Source organism: Colletotrichum chrysophilum (assembly GCF_026319265.1).
Source record: "Colletotrichum chrysophilum strain AFK26 chromosome Unknown scaffold_163, whole genome shotgun sequence".
Classification (NCBI taxonomy): Eukaryota; Fungi; Ascomycota; class Sordariomycetes; order Glomerellales; family Glomerellaceae; genus Colletotrichum; species Colletotrichum chrysophilum.
This window is the reverse complement of record NW_026517450.1, coordinates 51,138-70,846: the sequence shown is the minus strand read 5'-3', so window position 1 is coordinate 70,846 and position 19,709 is coordinate 51,138. Positions and strand designations below refer to the sequence as shown.

The window sequence follows — 19,709 nt, the reverse complement described above, 5'->3', positions numbered from 1 at the left end:
TTCAGTAGGTGTGATTCTAATTTCTCATGGCGTGTTCTGCAGCTTCGCAGGGTTGCGTATTCGATGTATCTATCGTCAGCCAAGCCCGCGTGCATTCCATGTTGCGTAGTGAGGACATATAGGCAGACCAACACTCATCGACCCAGTTGTCCGTTTCACGATGCTTGCAACTAGAGCTTCACTAATCATTCATGAAGAGCGCGTAGTGTCACAAAGGGCAAGTTTCCTCGGCTTGCTCCTGATCATAGGCCGCCGTCGTCGATACCAACTCAACCATACGCAGTGTCCAAAGTCAAAGTCAAGGCGTACCGTGTGGTTGTGAATACACGCTCAAGTTCTAGGCTTACAGGCTCATTTTCTTTTTCATCATGACGAGTGAAGCAAGCCCAAAATAAACGGTAGTCATTTTGGCAGCAGTGAGAGAAGTACCGGACGCCACCGCTAATCCAGGGGTCTTGGACGCCGAAGCCACCGCGAGTGAAGCATGCGCCACTGGAGCGGCATCATGCGGGTGAGACGATGCGATATCAGCCGAAAGAATAGGTGACAGAAATAATGAAAAATAAATTAAATTAAATATTCCAATTAATTCACGTCTAACTATAATTGTTTTTACTCATTATTTTCATCTGGTCTGCTTCTCGTTGATGCCGTACCATGCAAAGGCAGGGCTACCGAAGCCTCAACACATCCAACGGCCAGGAACCAGTCGCCGCGTCCAGGTGACGTAAACGTGACCATTGATATTATTTCCTCGACGAAGGACATCTCGATTATGCCCAACGTAAGCCATCGCCGTGGGCAGAATATCCTCCTGAGGCGTGGAAGTCCAACAACCTGAGTGAGCCATCAATCCGCATGACTGGGAGATGTATGAGCTGGCGTGTCTCTCAACAACGTGATGCCCAGCGCAGCAATGTTCCAGGTGAGGTGTGATGGAAATCCGGGGAAAGCAAAGTCGCCGAATGAAGGAAGGGTTGCTCAGTCGCTGCCCAACAACACCAAAAAAAAAATGTGCATAGTTGTTGGCGAAGGTAGTTAGTCACCTTCTGCACCACGAGTTATTGTACAGCGTACATGCAGCATATGCGAACGTGACAAGCTTGAAGCCGCCGATCTTTCCTCTCAGGAAGGGCACACCGACACTCCGGCCGCAGCACCGACGACCCTCCTCTGTCTGGTGCTCTCGCCTCACCTGGGGCCCCGTATCTCTCGTTCCGCGTAGCAGGCGCCGAGTGACCGGCGACAAGATGGGGGGACTGGCCGTTGGGCGCTCCCGGGAGTTTCGAGGCGGCGGGGGAGAGAGGGGTCATCTGGAGCATTCTCACCACCGCATCACCGGTCAACGCCAGCGGCAGGTTGTGCATTCATCTCGAACGGGTCGACCAAGACATGGAGAAATGTTGCACGTTTTGACCAAGTGCATGGAGCACGACAGGAGGCCACAGGGCCTGGACGGACGACGTGTGTTCGCGACGGTGGGGGGTAGGTAGTACATGAGGGCGCGCGGGCGGGCGTCTTTGAGAGGGAAAACGGCAACGATACTTGTACTCAAAAGGACCGGGCTGGCCGGCGAGAGAGAAGGATATGGGCTTTTTGCGTAGATGGTGTGAAACAAAATGCGATCTGGCGTGGGCGCGCATTTCGTATCGAGGCGATGGGGGAATACCAGTGGCCCGGGGGAGTGCGACGGAAGCAAGCCCGCTGCATGTAAGTGTGAATGAGGGCAGGGCGCGCCAGGGCCGAAGATAGGGATTGGAGACGGGTGAGTGGATGAGAATGGGCGGCCCGTGACGGTGACAGGCTGTCAATCAACTGCAGACAGAGAATGCGCGTCTAAGTGTATGCGTAGCGTGCCTGGAACTTCTTGAAGCAGAGACTCGGTCAGTCGTCTGTGTGCATGGCGCTCACCATAGGGTTTGGAAGCTTGACTGGCAGCAGACCGGCGCAGCGGGAAGGCGACGGAGAGGATTCGCCGGGAGATGCAGCGGGAAGCTGGAGGTGTGTAGTGCCCTGCCCGACCGTCGACGGCAGCCCACCATCATTGTCTTGTCTGTTTGCGAGTGAGAGGTGATGCATCACTGGGATGGGCTAGGCAGTTGTCGTGGCAGATGTGGTGGTCGCTTCTTGTTTTGGGCATCTCGATGTGTTGAAAAGAGGCGATACGACACAGGTTGGCTGGCGTTCGCTTCCCTTCATCAGCCGATGTTCGTCGAGAACCGAGGCTTCCTCTTCGGATGGATGCCATCAAGAAAGGTTTATTTTCAGTTTTTCTTCCGTTCGATGACGATGATGCCGGGCGGCCTCGAGAACGGTCGCTCGTGAGGGCTTGGATTGCAACACTGGGTGTAGGGAGAGTTGCCAACTCATCAGCGAAGGGACCTGGTGACCATGGTGTTTATGCAAGTCCAAGTCAGCCTTCCCGAGCGGTGAGGGACGGGAGTTGAGTTGGGGGGGCCCCCCAAAGTGAGAAGAGGCGGGCGCCCGCGGGGACTACGTTAGGTACCGGACGGTGGCGGACCGTTGGCGCTACCGCTGAACCGCCACCCAAGGCAAGGCGTGGAGGATTGGAACACTGAGGTGAAGCCCCCCAGCCTGTCCATTCCCGTAACCGACGTCTGGGGAAAACGGTGGGGCCGTCCCAGGTCGGAGGTGATGGTGTTGATGGGTGTGGATGGTGGTGAAGGTGACATGCTTGTCAGATAGATACCTCCTCAGCTCTGGAACAATAATAATATTATTATTTTATTCAATTCTTATTTTCCAGATATCAGATTCTTTATTTTTATTTCTTTGGGCTTTTCCTGCCCACCTCCCTCATCAACAACACCACCATCATGCCCATGCCCATGCCCATGCCCATGCCTGCTCCGATTTGGGTCAATCAGGTCCGATGCAGACATCTCACAGTCCCAAGATGTTGGGACACGATGCGCCGTGCACCTGGCGCTTGCAGCAGCCCATCTCTGGCATCCCCCATCCTCGGCCCTTGATTGCCCTCCTCCGTCCCAAGTGGCGGCGCAAACCAAACGTTTGGTGTATTGCGCGCGTGGGGGAGGGGAGAGAGGCGAGAACATCTTTCCCCCAGGCGCGATAGGCATCTGTCTCTTTCGGCCGAGGACACAACATCTACCTACTATAAACAAACATGGTTGTCAAACCTAACGTCCCTTCTTAATTCAGACCGTTTAGTTCGGTTTCAATCACTGTTTGGGCGCCTTTGCCAAACTCTCACACTCTGGTGACGGTTCGCACAGCACCTGATCTAGTCTGACGGGAACGCGCGACGTTGGCCATACACTGCCGAAGAAAGTAAGAATAAACGGAGGGTGATTATTCCCCAATTACAATCGCGCTTTCGGCATCTCTCATCTTCATTGGAATTCGTAAAAACATGGAAAATGCGAAAGGGAGCAAAAGATGTGGGCGCAAGACCTGACAGGCGGCGCAATGCCCACACGCTTGCCATGCACGACAGTCCATGTGCTTCCCGAAAGCTTGCCGTGACTGGTCCTGCGCGTTTCTTTTGGCTCTAGACGAAGCTGCAACTGCAACTCGAGGCCCTGTCGGACGTTGACAGACCAGGTGTGACTCAGTTATTTCCCCAAACTCAAAAATACCGTTGTTGTAGATCAATTCGCCTCGGTATTTGTGAATGGATGGGTGACTGCAGCTGATGATGGACGACGAGAGTGATGATGGTGATGACTAGGCTGTGCTTGCGTCGTGTTATTGTTCGTTCAATCGCAGCTCTCGTCGCTTTTGCAACTTTGAACTTCATTGGGGAGGGAGCCGGAAGCACCGCCTCAGGGATTGATACAAGCAAGCACCAGCCCCTGCTGGAGCGCATGGGAGTGGCTGACCGTGATATCCGAGGGAGTCCAGTAACCTTTCGTAAACCAGCGAGGCAAGTTGTTCCTGGTGGCTCAGCTGCGATCAATTGGGCGACGGAGAGCGAGCATCGTCGTCCGGATCGTGGGAATGCGCGGCCTTCGGGCGCCCTCAATGGGCGTCTAGCATGGACGTCCGCTGTAGACCGCGGCTACAGGCGGTAGCTTTGGGCAAGGCAGAGCTGGAAACAGAAAGTCTCGGTTAGTCATCTACCCGCCAACTCCGGCATGTGTCATCTCATTCTCATCCCCGCGATCGAGGTGACTAATTCAACACAGCCCGTCCGGGGAAAGAGGGGAGAGATGGCGTGTATTCGGGGTATTCTTTGTTTGTTCTCTAGGTTTCAGTTTATTCGGAATATTTTCTGATAATGAAAAAGAATATTATTTGAAAACACCGGATTAAAATCAAAGTGTTATTTTCAGCCGGCACTAACGCGATCCTCCATCTGTGCGGCTTTTACACTTTGCATCCTCCCTCCACAGCAAATGGACCTCAGGCGCGCACTAAGAAGGCTGTCCAACCCCCGGAACCACATGGCCCAACATCCCCGGAGCTAGCCAAAAACACGCCAACCAAAGACCACTCCCCCCCTGCCCAAGGTATTCCACGCTCACCTGACTAGAAACTGACATCACCGCAGCGGCCTTGGGCGTTCTTCTTTGGCCGTCGGCAGTGCCCATCAACAACTGCGCGGCCGAGGCACCAGGTGTCAACACGTCTTTCCCAGTCTTCTGCCTCCCCTCCCCTCCGCGCCTAGCTTTAGCCTACCTCACCTGAGACTCCCTCGCTGCGGTGTTTGCGCTGTCTTTGGGGGAGATAGGCGGAGCGCGGCTCGTGGCGTTGAGACAGTTCACCATGGCCGCTTATCTGGGCAAACAGGTGAAGGGGTCCTCTCTATAGAGCATGTGCTCTCTGACGTAGCCGGTTGTGAATGCCTTCATCGACACCGATGCGGCGCCATCGTGTCTCGATAACGGAATCGAGATACGGAAGGGAGGGCAGAGATTTGGACATGTTGCCGTTTGGCCACGGGTCTGACGGGTTGCTGCGCGTTGATGTCACTTCCTTCCTGTGCCTCCGTTCTGCGGTCCGGGCCACGGGGTTGCGAATAGCTCCGTGACTTGGCCTCGGCGCCCGTTTTCGAGAAGCAACCCATGTGTTTACCGGGATGCCGGAGAATGCAGTCTGATGGTGTCTTCCAGATGTCAGTTTAAATGTTCTTTTTGTCTTCTTCGTTGTATCCCTCCCTGGTCCACCCCGGTGCGAGTGTAAGTTGGCTGGCGTGGGGGAGACACACCTACAACGGCCAGCCAACTTTTATCTCTCCGAAGCGTCGACGAAGGCATCACGAGCCACGTCCCCTAAAGCTTTAGAGAAGGAAGTGGAGTTCATGTGCTCCAGACTATGCTTTCAAGTGTTCTACCTGTTCCCCAGTGGGACGAACCCAGTCTCAGGCGTAGCTGCCGCTGATAAGGGTCCAAGACCCGCGCATGTGATCTTTCTCAGAATTGAGGTGACGCTTGTTGTCTTTGCCAACGAAGGGGACTTCTTGGCCAACATAACTGACCACGTCATTGTGTATTCGAGATAGTACTTGCCGGATACTGAAGAAGTTATCGTCAGCATCATCAACAACCAACGTGTTTTGCTCAGGTGATTGCCGTCATCTGGCACGGAATTTGAAAAAGGAAAGAAAGATGATATTGTAAATGGTTGGAAGAAGTCCGCGGTAGCTGAGAAGATTGTGGAAGAAGGAGTGCTGGTGGTAATTCCTCAAAGGGAAACAGCGTTGGTATGGTCCTTCCTTGGAAGGCACTCCTCAAAAATGCTCTTGCCTGATGGAAGGAGCCCCAAACAAGTTCTTTCCATTTCCACATACTCTGTGCCAAGTAGAAAGATTTTCGCCTCGCCCATCTGAAAAATTCTTTGCAAGCACTTTCTCTCGTTCATCAGCTCCTAGATGATTGCGTTGACTTCGACGTTGATGCACTTGGCAAGACTCGATTCTCACAATGGCTAGTCGAAGGGGCGGGTCAGTACTCTTCCTACCTACCTATGTCTGGTGGGTTGATTCTCACATTATTCTAGCCGAAAGAGTGGTGGCCACCTCAACTTGAATGTCACCAAGCAATGCTTCACCCCTATCAACGGCCCCAAACGACCGTTGACGCCCACATCCGCTGCCACAAACGCGATTCCGGCCAAACGTGTCGCTGTGAACTCTGCCGCGACAGCGCCGGAGCTCGATGGAGACAAATATCATGCCTCCGCCGTGCTTGCCTCCTCCTCTACGGTGGACGATATTCCCGCTGAGGCTGCACACACGTACCATCCGTCAGACTTGTTTCAAACCCAAACTCCGCTGTCGCCATACGAGATACCCGAGACACCATCTGCATCCTTGGTTCCGAATGTCCAGCCCACGGAGCTGCCCTCGGAGCTGCCCTCGGATGACTCTTGGATGGACGAGTTCGTCGACCTGGATGGCGGCGTCCAAGGGCTCGACGATACTGTCAAGGCGCTCGACGGTCATCACGATAGCGAGTCTCAGGAGCTGTCGAGTCAACACATAGAGCAAGCATCCAGTGAATTGGTACCCGCTCCTTCAGAAGACGCTCCTGCAGAAGACGCTCCTGCAGAAGACGTTCCTCCCCTTGAGGATGACTACGGTCTGGACGATTCTGACGATGAGGCCATGATTCAGCTGGTGGAAGCTTCAGGCGACACCCCTTCAAGACTTCCACCGTCGAGTGTCACGCAAAGAACGGACAGTGATTCAAGATCGGCCAGAAGCTACGATTCGCGGTTGCAGCATTCCACGCCAGCGGAAAGTCAACATGCACATCTCAAGAACACGTACGAGCAGCCTGATCTTCTAGACGAGGATGTCGACTGGGATCTTGTGACAGCATGTGCAACGAAGGCCACAACGACCCCTGCCGAAGCAAAGCACACCGGTGTTGTCAGTCCAAATCCCAGCGCGTCATCGAGCATGACTCCCATCACCAGGCCTCCTTTCCCCAAAAAGACGAGAGACCGATCCGTTGTCGTTGGTCTCTCAACCACGATTACCTTGCGGACGTGCTTCAGGATCGGGGAGTTGCTGAACGCCCACACCAAATGCGCACGAGACAAGCAGGACGTTGTTATGGAACTGTTTGCGAGGATCAGAAATTCGAGCCGTGAGAGTACTTCCAAAACCCAGCATTTCGAGTTAAAAGATCTCTTCACCGATCGTAAGCCGTTTCTCTATGGGGCGTTCAAGGAATGGAAAAGCGGTGGGCTCGTCGATAGCCAGACTCAAGCGCTTGTGGGACGAGACTGGAAGGACAAGCTCTGTCGATGCATATGCAAGCTGGTAGAGGACAAGAAGTCGCCGATTGGGCGTTCGGCGCAGATTCTGTCCATCTCAGAGACTACCTGGGATGACGTCCATTTTGCTTTGCGCATTGTCACCAGAGATCCAGGATCCGACGATGGTACACAAGATGAGTCTGTGTGTTTCGAAGCTTGATTGGCGCATTTGTCAATATGAAGGGACACAATTTTGAAGGGAAAACTTGCTGTATTTGGACGGGATTGCTTGATGTCAGGTCTTTCAGATCAAAGAACGGATAGATGGTGCTAGCTAAGTTGAGAAGCCCGTGTTCTGTGTTCATGTTCAGAAGGGTGAGTATGATCAGGAGTACTCATGTCCCTAACTTTCGAACCACATGCCATCCCCATCGCCGCCGCTCCCGCCCTTCAAGAACTCCATCCACGCATCGTCGCCCATAACCACATCCGCCGCCTCCATGGGCGGCACATTGGGCCACATCATCGAGAACACGCTGTTGATCTGCGTCTGCGGACTTTCGTCAATGGGCTCAGAGGCAACCTCAAGAGCGTCGTAGTTCGGCGTCGAACGTGCTTCTTGGGCAGCGGTGGACGGCGGAGCAGCGGGCGGTGCGTGGCTGGCGATGACGCTGCTGTCGAGGAAGCGGCCGCAGAGGTCGACTATGACTTGGTAGCAGCGCGAGGAGCTCGAGTTCACGGGCGCGAGGGCAGCGATGCAGCGCGTGGTCGTGGTGACTTGGTGCCGCCAGTCGGCGGCGTTGGGGGAGGTTGGGTCGTTGCGGAGGCAGATGCAGGGGATCAGAGCGGCTTGAAAGAGGAAGTACCTACACGGGGGATTAGGATCAGACAGAGAAGGGAGCTTGTGGTGTGGGGTGGACGTACAGGGCGTACCACGCGCCCAGGCGGTTGTGCTCGTTGCGGTCCCAGAAGTCGCTAATGCTGGTGATCGTGGCCTTTGCGTCGGCGAGGCACTTTTCGTAGGCGCTGGTGTTGGAGGGGGAGTCGTCTGCGCGCCTGTCGCGGGCTTGGAGGGCGCGGCGGATGACGAAGGGGCGGTACATTATGATGCGCAGGTTGCGGTATCGCCAGTTCATCACGGCGTGGGCGAGGGCGTACTTGGGCGGCGGGGGAGGGTTCGTTGCTGCTTCGGAGAAGTAGGGGGGGATGCTGGACAGCCAGGGCTCGAGGAGGTCCTGGTCCAGACGGAGCATTTCGTCTGCGGAGGGGAGGGGTTTGGAGATGACGCGGGTGTAGATTGGGGTCGTGGCGATGTGGAAAGATGCTTGGGTCCGGACTGCTGTGTATGGCGTGATACCCTCCGTCTCGGGCGGGTAGGACTTGGAGATTGCGGTTAGGGACTGTGGTCGTTGTTAGCGGATGCTCTTAAGATCGTTTAGCGGGCGTGGTTCTACCTTGTCATCAACATTGAGGGGGAGGGAGACATCGACACCCTCAGATGGAAAGACAGAGGGCCGGCTGAAGGTTATCGTTGCGCCGACGTCAAAGACACATAGGGACCACCACACGCGTCGGCGGATCTCCATGTTCAGGGGCGAGATGTTCCAGCCTTGGAACTCTTTATGTAGCCCAAGGCCCATGGCCATGCGCACGGCGAGGCCGAGGTAGTTGTACCCCGAGTTCGGCTTGTCTCTCTTCTGCTGGTAGTTGGAGATGAGGGTGAGCGCCTGGACGAGCGTCAGGTTGCCCACCTCGAGGAAATTGAAGGACAGGATCGAGCGGGCCTGCGCGAAGAGGGACATGTCGAGGTTGTCGAGGGTGGTGGCCGTCGTGTAGACGCCGATGGCGGCGACGGTGTACGCCAGGACGAGCCAGCAGTCGCCGCTGGGGCGGGGGATGACGCCGGCGTACTGCGCGCGGAAGGTCGCCTCGTGGATGATGGGGTAGCTGACGTGGTAGAGCCGGAAGTAGGCGTCTATCATGGCGTCGGTGATGTGTCTGTTGGGATCTGGCTGTGGAGTGAGGGCGTATTGCATGTGGCTGACGGGGCCTGCGCGCGAGGATGAGGACTGGGTTCTGCGGCGCGGGGTCGAGGGTTCCAGGAGGCGGAGGAGGGCGGCGCCGGAGGCGACACCGAGGTAGCCGGACTCCTTCTCGCTGACGGCGAGGGTTGCCATGCCGTCTGCGATGGTGGCCTCGCCATTGGAGTCTGTCTCTTGGATCGCTTCCGGGGAGGCGGAGTAGTTTGTTAGGGTCTCCTGCTCGTCCCACTTGAAGTCATCTGTGGGGTGCGCTTCGAGGAGGTTGAGGTCTCGGTGGGCGATGTCGTTTGCTGGGTGATGATGATGATTCTGTCGCTGAGGACGGGCTATGTTGGAGGTTGTGTGCAACCCCGGCGCGGATGATGAAGTTGCATGTCGCGAGACAGAAGCCCGGGCTGGTTGGAGTTGATGGGCCGGCTCAGGATCGCTAAGCGGAAGCGCGCCAAGATCTGCCTCAATAGGCAGAGGTTGTGATGACGGGACATTGGCGCCGGCTTCGTCCGGCGAATCCAACTTCGAGAAGTCAAAAGGCTCATCGACACGCGGAGCCGGTGGCTCGGGTCTCCCGGGCGTGGCTAGGGAGGAGCCCGGCCTGGTGTTGGTCGGAAGCAGAGTCCGCATATGTGTGATGAGTGCCTCGGCCCGCTCCAACCTCTCCTCAACCTCGGTGAGGTGCCTGCATAAAAAGTGTAAGTCAAGTTTCTTGAGACAAGCACAACTGGCCACACCACCAACATCCCCTCCCCCTGCAAGCTACTCATACTTTCTGGTCAATGGCGTCCGAGCATGCTTCTCATAGAGACAGTGACGCCGGTACTTTACGCAGCTGTTCCCAATGTTAGTATGGGCTGATACCTTTAGAGGCTCGTCACTGACAGGTTGCATGTCGGTATGGCCCGGTTGCACTTGGCCTTGCGCCGCCTGCACTCCTTGCATGCCTGATCGGCAGATGCAAAGGCCATGCTGACGGAGGCCGGGTCCGGAGGGAGTGAGCCGGCCGGGTCGTCGCCGATGGGGCCCGATAATGACATTATGTTTGATTCAAGGGCCGAGACAGGTTTAGCCCAAGACAGCTCGACAGCCTCCCGCATTCAGGGGTGGTAGTTTGGGGATCGCGATCCAGGCTGATGTTTGGCACTTGGCGGTCCCGGAGTGACGTTGGCCGGCTTTCGGAGGCAGGGCGGTTGTCGTCCGTTCTCTGGCCGTCATAACATTCGAGCATGCAGCAAGGAGACACGGGAATGAGGAGGAGTGGACGTTTGTGGTGTGGGTTGATGGTGGTGGCTGCGGATCGGACGAGGTCGGAGGCTGTTTCTGTTGCTTCTCACATTGGGTAGCGCGGCCCCCAGGCGGTCCTCTCCAACATTCAACTCCAGCGAGTCTCCAGGTGCATGAACCCCGCCATTTTCTCCACACGCTTGCGCTGTGGTGATCCACAATATGACTGATCGCGATCAGGGGGCCTGGGCCAAACATCCTTGTAATCCGAGCTCCGCCGGTGTTAGTCGGGCACGATGGGCCGGGGAAGCAGCTTGGCGGGACAAAAGGCTCGGGCAATGCTATCGGCTGTTGGATTTCATCGAGAATAGCTGAAAGTTGCCTCTGCAGGTCTATGAAGGTTTTCAGACCGATGTTAGGAAGGGTTTGAGACGGCTTCAATGTTGAACTTGAGTCCCAAGAGCTGGTTGCGGATACATATAATCGTGAACCATTGTGAAATGGACTTTTGATCTTGGTATATTTGCAGAACTCAAAAATTTAAACATCCTTTTAATATCTGGTAGTTTTACAAGATAGATCAACTAGACAACACACCCCTTAGGCTTCCTCCTTATGTACCGCAGTGCTTATACCGCCACTAGCCAGAATCTTTTCCTCCTTGATGTCCGAGCTGCCCTCAAAGTTCTCAACAGCCTGTGGCCCATCAAAGATGACTGCAATCTCCTCCAAGCTATGTCCCTTTGTTTCCGGGAAGAGGTACCACGTTATGAACAGGAAGACCGCCAAGAGGCAACAGAACACAATGTAATACTTCCATTCAATGTTCTCCATTCCGATGGGGTTGACGAACGCCTGGATGATGAGCGAACCGTAGATCGCAAGCAGCTCTACCGCAATACCCTTAGACCGCAGCGAGTACGAGAAGAGCTCGGTAGGATATCCCATGAGAAGCGGGGTGTACGCAATGTCGTAATGGAAGTAAAACGTGAACAGACAGACGACCACGACGATTCCCGCGGGTTTGGAGCCCGTGTCTGAGTTGACGGCCGAGCAGGCGGTCCAGACGATGTACGAGATGAACATGCCAACCCCTGACCAGAGAAAGAGAGTTCTCCGACCGAGACGGTCCACAAGGAATGCCGCGCTGAGAGCGGCGCCAAAGTTGAATATTTGAAGGAGGCCGTTGATGAGTGTTTGGTCGAATGTGTCGGTGATGCCCACGGTGTTCAGCACCAAAGTCAGGTAGTACGACACCACACCTATGCCATTCCACTGAGCCATTGCGCCGACTAATACGGCGATCAGGGTCCGTTTGCGGTTGCCTGAGGTGGATACAAGAGACGCCCAGCCGGTGGTTTCCGCCAGCTTTTCTTGTCGGATTGTCTGTACGATCTCGGCGATTTCGCGGCGGACGAGGGGTGTGTGGGCCTCGGTTGGGTCTTGCGCGCCGGAGTGGTATCGAGCGAGAATTGCAGCTGCTTCGGTTGTTCTCTCCTTTGCAATGAGCCATCTGGGGGACTCCGGGACCATGAAGTAGAAGCAGAGCTGGACGATGGGGAAGCCAGCTTGGAGGATGCTGGGAATTCGCCACGACCATTCGGTAGTGTAATCCTGGCAGCCGAATGTAGTCCATGAAGCTAGAATAGCACCTAGAGAAATCCTGGTCAGAATCTTTGTCATTCAATGTTTTGTATCGGTCTTCAGACGCACCCAGGTAGTACATAGTCCAGTATGCCGAGGTGTACTTTCCGCGGTGTGTCGGATAAGCCAACTCTGCAATGAGCAGTGGACTTGGATGGACCACGAACATGCCTCCAAATCCGACAACGAGTCTAGAGACAATGAACATCGGCAGGTTGATCGAGGTCGACTGGATGATCGTCGCAACGATGATGAGGATGATGCCCGAAAGGAGGACAGGCTTTCGGCCGAAGCGGTCCGCGAGGTATCCGATGATTGGAAGAGCCAGAACAGATCCGATTGATTGCGCGGCATTGACAACGCCCAGTTTCACACCGGTTGGATGTCCGAAATACTCTCGCCATTGTTGGAGCGACTGCAGCCCGTTCATCAACGATCCTGTGATTTGCTCCTATTAGACGCTGGCAGACCTATGCGAGAGGCTTTTGCAACTTACCATCATATCCGGCAACCGACGATGACAAGAGAGGAATCAAGAGAAGCAGGTTCAACCTCAACAGATGTGATTGCTGGAACCAGTACTTGTCGATCTTGGGGAGGACCTCGGCCAAAGCGGCGCCGACAATCTGCTCGTCTTTCATGTTTACCTACTTAAATCCGAGGTCGCGTGCCTGGCATCGACTAACAAGAATATGAAGACATCCAAATTGGGACGAACTTGATGAGAAACCAAAAGGCTCGAAGGGAATTGCCCGATGCGAGATCATGCGGGTCCCGCAGGAGATTTATATCTACATGGACGAGGAACGAGGTGATGATTCCCAGGTAGCGTGATGTTGACACGCTCACTCACCCAGACGGCTGGTAATTGGAACCTCCGCGCCCAGCTAGCCACTCCGCATGTTCCCTCTTACCCCACATTAACGTGGTTGATGGGTCGGTGGAATACGGGGGGGGGGGGGGGTTTGGCCCATGGGGTACAGCGCGGTGCGACCTGTTGCATCATCGTGCTTGCGGTGCTGCATCTGTTTGCCCACGAGTCATGTTTGCGGAGAGAACGTTCCCAGAGCGGCTGTTTGGCAGTGCGGGGACGACGGACGACTGTCACCCTCACTAAAAAACCTCACTAGACGGGGGCTGATGGTGCCTAGCCCGTGCAGGCTCTGCCCGGCAATAAGACGCATGCGTGGAAGGCTGGGCAGGGGTGAGCGAGGCCCGGCTGCTGGGATCTTTCGATGATCGGGTGAGGACGGGGTTGAACCGGGACCTGTTGCGACATCGTGATGTCTTCAAAGTTGGATTTTGTTGACGATGGCTGTGATGATTGTTCTTTGTTATCGGAGACCGGCGTTTGGTCTCGGACATCGTCCATGCTCGCTTGGGATCTGGCCCACAAGAGGCCGGGTGTTCTTGGGAACTTGTGAAGTGCACACGCAAGCCAGAATGAAAGTGGATTTCGCTGGTTATCGGGTTTGAAGAACGCAATGTGCAGTTTCTACTTGGAAAACAACTGTGTAAGTCATACGACTGTGCATGAACGTGCAGGCACGAAGTTGTGTGCCGGCGAAGAAGCTCTAAAGTTTGCTGTCTGATCCACAGCAGGGCTCTGCTCTAGAGAACTAGAGGTGCAAATCATCAAAGTCGAAAAGACTCAAACGGATAGCAACGTTCTTGAATGATCATCAGCCGGATACGTTCGTCCGTGGTAATTTAGTCAAGCTACTGTTTCAAAGCCTCTACAACCGAAGTGCTTCTTACAAACGCAACATCTGCTCTTTCTTGATTTTTATGCATAGTTTTATATGCAGGATACCTCAAATCTACCACAAAACTCATAGCTGTAGTATGTTTTAAATCCAATCTTTTGAAGTAAATTGAGCATATGTAGTTGGGAACACGTAGGTTCAGTTCGCATAGTCGATTCTTGCAAGAGCTCTCAGTGCCCAACCAGATTAACGTGAGAAACTTTTAGTGCGAACGCTTTGTTATTACCTAGCATGAGATATCTACCGAGCAGTGTAGCCACCATCGATGATAAAGTCAGCCCCCGTAGTGTAAGAGCTAGCATCACTGGCGAGATACAGGTAGATGCCCTTCAACTCCCTCGGATCAGCATCCCTGCGCAGCGGCGTCAGGCTGAACCACTCCTCCTTCATCTCGAATGGGCAGTCACCCGAGATGGCCGTATCAATGTAACCGGGGGAGACGGAGTTGATGCGGCCTCCCCACTTAGCCCACTCGACAGCCAGAGACTTGGCCAGGTGAATCTGCAAAAGCTCGGTGTTAGTCCGGGCGGTGGCATGTCAGACGAACGAAATCGAACTTACGGTTCCGGCTTTGCATGCGTTGTAGCAGCTCTGCTCCTGCGGGACATTCGCGGCGTGGCCGCTCATGGACGCCGTGATGATTCCGACGCCACTCTTCTGCTCGCGGAATACCAGGCCAGCCGCCCTCATGCAGTAGTACGCGCCGTCAAAGTCCACTGCGCGGACGTGGTCCCAGTCCTCGACCTTGTCGTCGAGACCACCTGCCTTGGAGGGCACGCCAGCATTTGCGATCATGACATCCAGACGGCCAAAGTCCTTGACAGCCTCCGCTACAGCGGCCTCGACGGCAGCGTAGTTGCGGACATCAACCTGGTAGGACTTTGACTTCACGCCAAAGTCCTTGATGAGGGCCTCGGTGAGTGAGTTGGCTGCCTTTGAGGATGTGTGGTACCAAATAGCGATCTGCGAGAGGTTTAGCCATGTGCGATGTTCAGGGGAATACGGTCAGGATGGTCGTACGTTGGCGCCGGCTTCGGCGAGACCCTTGGCGATCTCGTGACCAATGCCGCCTGCTCCACCTGTGATGATGACGGTGCGTCCATCAAGGCGGAATTGCTTGAAGACGCTGTCTTGAACAGGAGGGTTGGGAGCCCGGATAGACTTTCTCGTACCGTTTGTTGTGCCGTTTGTGGACATGGTGATAGGAGTTGGGATTACTCTGTATATGGGTATCAAAGAAAGACTTGTGTTACTGTAGACAGTGTGCTGATGCCTCTACGAAGGAGATGGGTGTAATCTTGGAATGGGAGTTATGTCTATCGATACTCTGCGACTAGGGTTCAAATAGAAGTCATGCGTGATTTCTGCTCGAGACCTACTTGGTACCCGAGAGATCATGCCAAGCTCTTCGAAGTCATCCCCGGACGTTGGCTCGGGTGGCCCGCACCGTAAGCTGCAGGCATATGTTCCGGGCGGAGTGCTCTCACCCTCACCGACACACATTACGTGCCAAGAACTTTGCATGCTACCCATGAAACGAGCCGAGTCAACGTGAAATGGTATTCTAGTCTTAGTCGCTAATTTGGTAACTCCTCGACACTATCAATCAAGAGATCATATCTACCTTCGCTCCGTTTAGCAACAAACTCCCCATTGACCATGTCATTAGTCTCTGCTCTGTGCAATGCCTTTTCCATAGTGTCCTCAATACCGGCTGCAACATGTCTTTTCGCAACCCTTGCACGGGCCAGTGCCGACTCAACTCTGACCAGCCAACGATCATCCACCAGCGGAGCAATCTGACCCCAAGGCTCTTCGTCCGCAAGCAAGTAATTTCCTTCAACGATGCAGACGTCGACATCGGCATCCACCGTGAACCCGCCAATGACGGGGTCTTTGACTTTGTGGTCGAATGTAGGCGCCAAGACCGGCCGGTGGCCTGCAGACGTCCGCAGCTCGCGGACGATCTCAACGACAGCTTGTCCGTCAAAGGTCCACGGTGCGCCGCGCCGGGCGATCGCTTCCGCAGCATTTGGAAGTGCGCGGAGTGTTGCCAGGGGTAGGTGGAAGCCGTCAGCGGACATGACGACGGATTTGGGGTGGGGTCCAGGGTAGTTGTTGATGGCGGAGACAACGTGTTGAGCGATGGTCGTTTTGCCGGAGCCCGGTGGCCCCGCCAGCGCGATAATTAGACGGGGATGGGTATCCGGGGCGCTGGAAGAGGAAACCTTCTTTTCTTCCCATTTGGAGAGGATGCGTTGGACCAGTGATTGGTAGGTGGATTCCATGGTGACGCTGTGGGTGTGGTCTGGACTTCTCAGGCTGTTGATGGGCGCCTCAGAGCGGTAACATTGACCCTAGCAAAGCCAATAATGGCACACCAACGAATCGAGTCCAAGAAATATCCGGATGGGAAGGCAAGAGGACAAATGGTACTCGAGCGGAGGGCGGGGCATGCTGATTGGCGCACATCGGGCAACAGTCGCCCGACTCAGCTCGGCGTTTGGCGGCGGCCCCGCTCCGGCCGGCGCCGCAGTACCCCGCGTCGACGTCACGGCCGTCTCCCACCTGCACAAATAAGATGCTTCCAAGCTTGGTAGAGCTCAAGCGAATCGACGATATCCCAAGTCTCACTGCCATCAGGGTTCGAACCGAAATTAAGCTTACCATACCTCAGAGATGTCCGAAATCGTAAGCCAGATTATCAACACCCTGGCTTCGCAGCCAACGCTAACTTTCCGCAGAACCCTGCCTTCGTGCTCCACTCCATCAAGAACGTCTCGTTCGAGAATCGCGAGATTCCCAAGCTCAGAGATGAGTACGATGTCCGCGTTCACATTGAGCAGACGGGCATTTGCGGCAGCGATGTCCACTACTGGCAGCGCGGCCGCATCGGTGACTTCATCCTCGAGTCGCCCATCGTTCTCGGCCATGAGAGTGCCGGAACCGTTGTTGAAGTCGGAAGCAAGGTGAAGAATGTCAAGTTCGGCGACCGGGTTGCTATTGAGCCCGGTGTCCCATGCAGGCAGTGAGTTTCCACCGTAATGTACATTGAGAATAGGCACGTTCTAACTCATCAAAGCTGCGATCACTGCAGAGCCGGCGCATACAATCTCTGTGCAGACACCGTCTTCGCGGCGACACCTCCATGGGATGGTACCCTGCAGAAGTACTACATCGTTGCCGGCGACTACACCTATCCTATCCCGGAGCACATGACTTCCGAGGACGGCGCGCTGGTGGAGCCGGTTGCTGTTGCGGTGCAGATTTGCAAGGTTGCTGAGCTGAAGGGCGGCCAAACAGTGCTTGTCTTCGGCTGCGGACCCATCGGTGTTCTTTGCCAGGCCGTGGCCAAGGCCTACGGTGCGAGCAAGGTCATTGGAGTGGACATCTCTGAGTCTCGCGCGGCGTTTGCCAAGGACTTTGCAGCTGATGATGTCTATGTGTCGAAGAAGCTCCCCGATGCTCCTGAGGATCCTGTTGATGCTTCTCGCGCCATTGGTGAGAAGATTCTCAGGGACTACGGTCTCGGAGAGGGTGCTGATGTGGTCTTGGAGTGCACGGGTGCTGAGCCGTGCATTCAGGCTGGTGTCTTTGCTACCAAGAAGGGTGGGACTTATGTGCAAGCCGGGATGGGCAAGGAGGTAAGCGAACTTCAGTCGGCATTTGCGGGCAGTCCACTAACTTGACTCAGAATGTCGTGTTCCCCATCACCACTGCTTGTATTCGTGCATTGAACATCAAGGGCTCGATCAGGTACACGAAGGGATGCTACCCTGAGGCTGTGAACTTGGTAGCGTCAGGAAAGGTCCACCCAAGGAAGTTGATCACTCATCGTTACAAGTTCGAGGAGGCCGTCGAGGCCTTTGAGGTTGTAAGGCAGGCGAAGGAGGACACTTTGAAGGTCGTCATCCAAGGTGTACCAAAATAGAGGCTAGCATAGATGAAGAATAAAAACATCATGATGATAAAATGTTTGCGGTCGTAGCACAACGTTGATCTATCTGGCATGACCCTTAACATGAACCTATTTCGCCTTGTGTCATAGATATCTGCAGTCGCACCATACCTAAGAAGGTTGTCATTCACGTCGTGAAGTATTTATGTCAACTGAAATGTCGAATTCATAATGCCAAGCCTAGACCTATTGAAAAAAATGTGTGTCTGTTGTGTTTGAAAGCAGACCTCTGACTTTGCCGAAGATGACCATGATCATGAACATATGTCACCCTGGACTTTCCCGAAGAAATTGATCGAAGTTGCTTGTCCCCTGTCAATGAGCCCTCTGATATCAAGCTAGCTTAATCCTGAGCAAACATCAGCATTTGCGGTCAGGTGCGCAAGTGTCCCGGCATGCCCAACCTTCGGACAGGGGTGGCAGATGTCCGCTTCCCCAGTTTCCCCGCACCGAAGCAACCCCTTCCGCTCCGGACGACAGTCGACCGATTGCCTGATTCGCCGCCAAAAGCCACGACGGCGGCCGGACCCACCCCTCCCGCAAATGGCCCGGTACAAAATCCCCCGGCACTTGCCTGGTGTCTCTGCCCTGGTCCATAGTCAGACCATTCGGCTCGAACAAGATCACCAAGTATCAAGGACTTGCATTCATTCCCGAATCTATACCCCAAACGCAGCAGAAAACATGGTCCTCCCGAGCCACCCGAACCCCGCAGCGCCGGTCGCCTCCCATCTCGACCTCGCCGGGAAGACGGCCATCGTCACGGGTGGCACCCGAGGCATCGGCCTCGAAGCCGCCCGCGGTCTCGCCGAGGCCGGCGCCAAGGTTGCCATCACGTACACCAGCACGCCCCCGGAGGAGGCTGATGCCACGGCCGCTGCTCTGTCCAAGTCTGGCAACGGCGTGTTGGTGAAGGCGTACAAGTGCAATGTTAAGGTGCGGTCTGAAGTTGAGGCCGTCATTGAGGCCGCGACGAAAGAGGTCGGCGGCGGAAAGCTGGACATCGTCGTGGCCAATGCCGGCATTGCGGATCATATCCCTGCTATCGATTACCCCGAGGACAGATTCCGGGAGATGCTGGACGTCAACTTCCACGGTGCATTTTGGACTGCGCAGGCGGCGGCCAAGGTGTTTGAGAAGCAGCTGAAGGCGGGCAGCGACGGACGTGGAAGCATCATCTTCACCGCGTCAGTGTCGGCTATTTTGGTGAATGTGCCGCAGAGGCAGGCGGCTTACAACGCCAGCAAGGCTGCGGTGGTGCACCTGGCCAAGTCTTTGTCGGTGGAGTGGGTTGACTTTGCGCGGGTGAACTGCGTATCTCCTGGCTTTATTGCGACGGAGAGTGAGTACTTCTGCTCTGGTGTTGATCACCGGTTTGCTGACGGATGCAGTGCTTTCGGTGCATCCTGAAGAGTGGAGGAAGCAATGGTTCTCCATGATTCCCGGAGGCCGACTTTGCGAGCCTGCCGAGCTGAAGGGCTCGTATGTGTACCTCGCCAGCACCGCAAGCAGTTACATGACAGGTATGGTATCTCGTTCGATATTAGAGACTTCAGTACTAATTATGGTGTCAGGTGCCAATCTGGTGATTGATGGTGGATACACATTGCCTTAAATTAAAAGTACATTTTTCAATTGAAAATTTCCAGTAAAATACGTGCTAAAATCAGGGAGTTGAGCAGGACTTAAGTTTACTTATAGTCTATTGCAATCATAGACTTTAGTAAAGGCTTACTGCAGTGCTCACAAGCTAGGTATCAAAAGAGTGAAAAGAGACTGCTGCATTAAGAGCTTAAATACTTACAATCTAGGTATTAAAATATTTAAACCTAAAAGGTTCGTTATAATCTGCTCACTATGCAAGAAGATAAGGAAAAATAAAATCTGCCGGTT

At 54.7% G+C, this 19,709-nt stretch overlaps 7 protein-coding genes across 7 annotated transcripts; 3 read left to right on the top strand and 4 right to left on the bottom strand.

Moving 5' to 3' along the window:
* Positions 1–5,906: 5,906 nt before the first annotated feature.
* COL26b_012126 (uncharacterized protein) lies at positions 5,907–7,408 on the top strand (the record flags this gene model as incomplete). The annotated part of the gene is made up of 2 exons (XM_053184774.1): positions 5,907–5,926; positions 5,983–7,408. 2 exons carry the CDS (start codon positions 5,907–5,909, stop codon positions 7,406–7,408), a joined length of 1,446 nt encoding a protein of 481 aa, XP_053031300.1.
* Positions 7,409–7,591: 183 nt separating this feature from the next.
* COL26b_012125 (uncharacterized protein) lies at positions 7,592–10,261 on the bottom strand (the record flags this gene model as incomplete). The annotated part of the gene is made up of 4 exons (XM_053184773.1): positions 7,592–8,054; positions 8,113–8,588; positions 8,643–9,906; positions 10,107–10,261. The coding sequence occupies 4 exons, from the start codon at positions 10,259–10,261 to the stop codon at positions 7,592–7,594; spliced, it is 2,358 nt and encodes a 785-aa protein (XP_053031299.1).
* Positions 10,262–11,048: 787 nt separating this feature from the next.
* Positions 11,049–12,733, bottom strand: COL26b_012124 (uncharacterized protein; the record flags this gene model as incomplete). Its single annotated transcript, XM_053184772.1, has 3 exons — positions 11,049–12,100; positions 12,162–12,530; positions 12,589–12,733. The coding sequence occupies 3 exons, from the start codon at positions 12,731–12,733 to the stop codon at positions 11,049–11,051; spliced, it is 1,566 nt and encodes a 521-aa protein (XP_053031298.1).
* Positions 12,734–14,098: 1,365 nt separating this feature from the next.
* Positions 14,099–15,055, bottom strand: COL26b_012123 (uncharacterized protein; the record flags this gene model as incomplete). Its single annotated transcript, XM_053184771.1, has 3 exons — positions 14,099–14,359; positions 14,420–14,821; positions 14,879–15,055. 3 exons carry the CDS (start codon positions 15,053–15,055, stop codon positions 14,099–14,101), a joined length of 840 nt encoding a protein of 279 aa, XP_053031297.1.
* A 380-nt stretch (positions 15,056–15,435) lies between these two features.
* On the bottom strand, positions 15,436–16,146 carry COL26b_012122 (uncharacterized protein; the record flags this gene model as incomplete). The annotated part of the gene is made up of 1 exon (XM_053184770.1): positions 15,436–16,146. One exon carries the CDS (start codon positions 16,144–16,146, stop codon positions 15,436–15,438), a length of 711 nt encoding a protein of 236 aa, XP_053031296.1.
* A 391-nt stretch (positions 16,147–16,537) lies between these two features.
* Positions 16,538–17,789, top strand: COL26b_012121 (uncharacterized protein; the record flags this gene model as incomplete). Its single annotated transcript, XM_053184769.1, has 4 exons — positions 16,538–16,549; positions 16,603–16,886; positions 16,956–17,502; positions 17,553–17,789. 4 exons carry the CDS (start codon positions 16,538–16,540, stop codon positions 17,787–17,789), a joined length of 1,080 nt encoding a protein of 359 aa, XP_053031295.1.
* Positions 17,790–18,500: 711 nt separating this feature from the next.
* COL26b_012120 (uncharacterized protein) lies at positions 18,501–19,431 on the top strand (the record flags this gene model as incomplete). The annotated part of the gene is made up of 3 exons (XM_053184768.1): positions 18,501–19,158; positions 19,208–19,339; positions 19,391–19,431. 3 exons carry the CDS (start codon positions 18,501–18,503, stop codon positions 19,429–19,431), a joined length of 831 nt encoding a protein of 276 aa, XP_053031294.1.
* Positions 19,432–19,709: the final 278 nt, after the last annotated feature.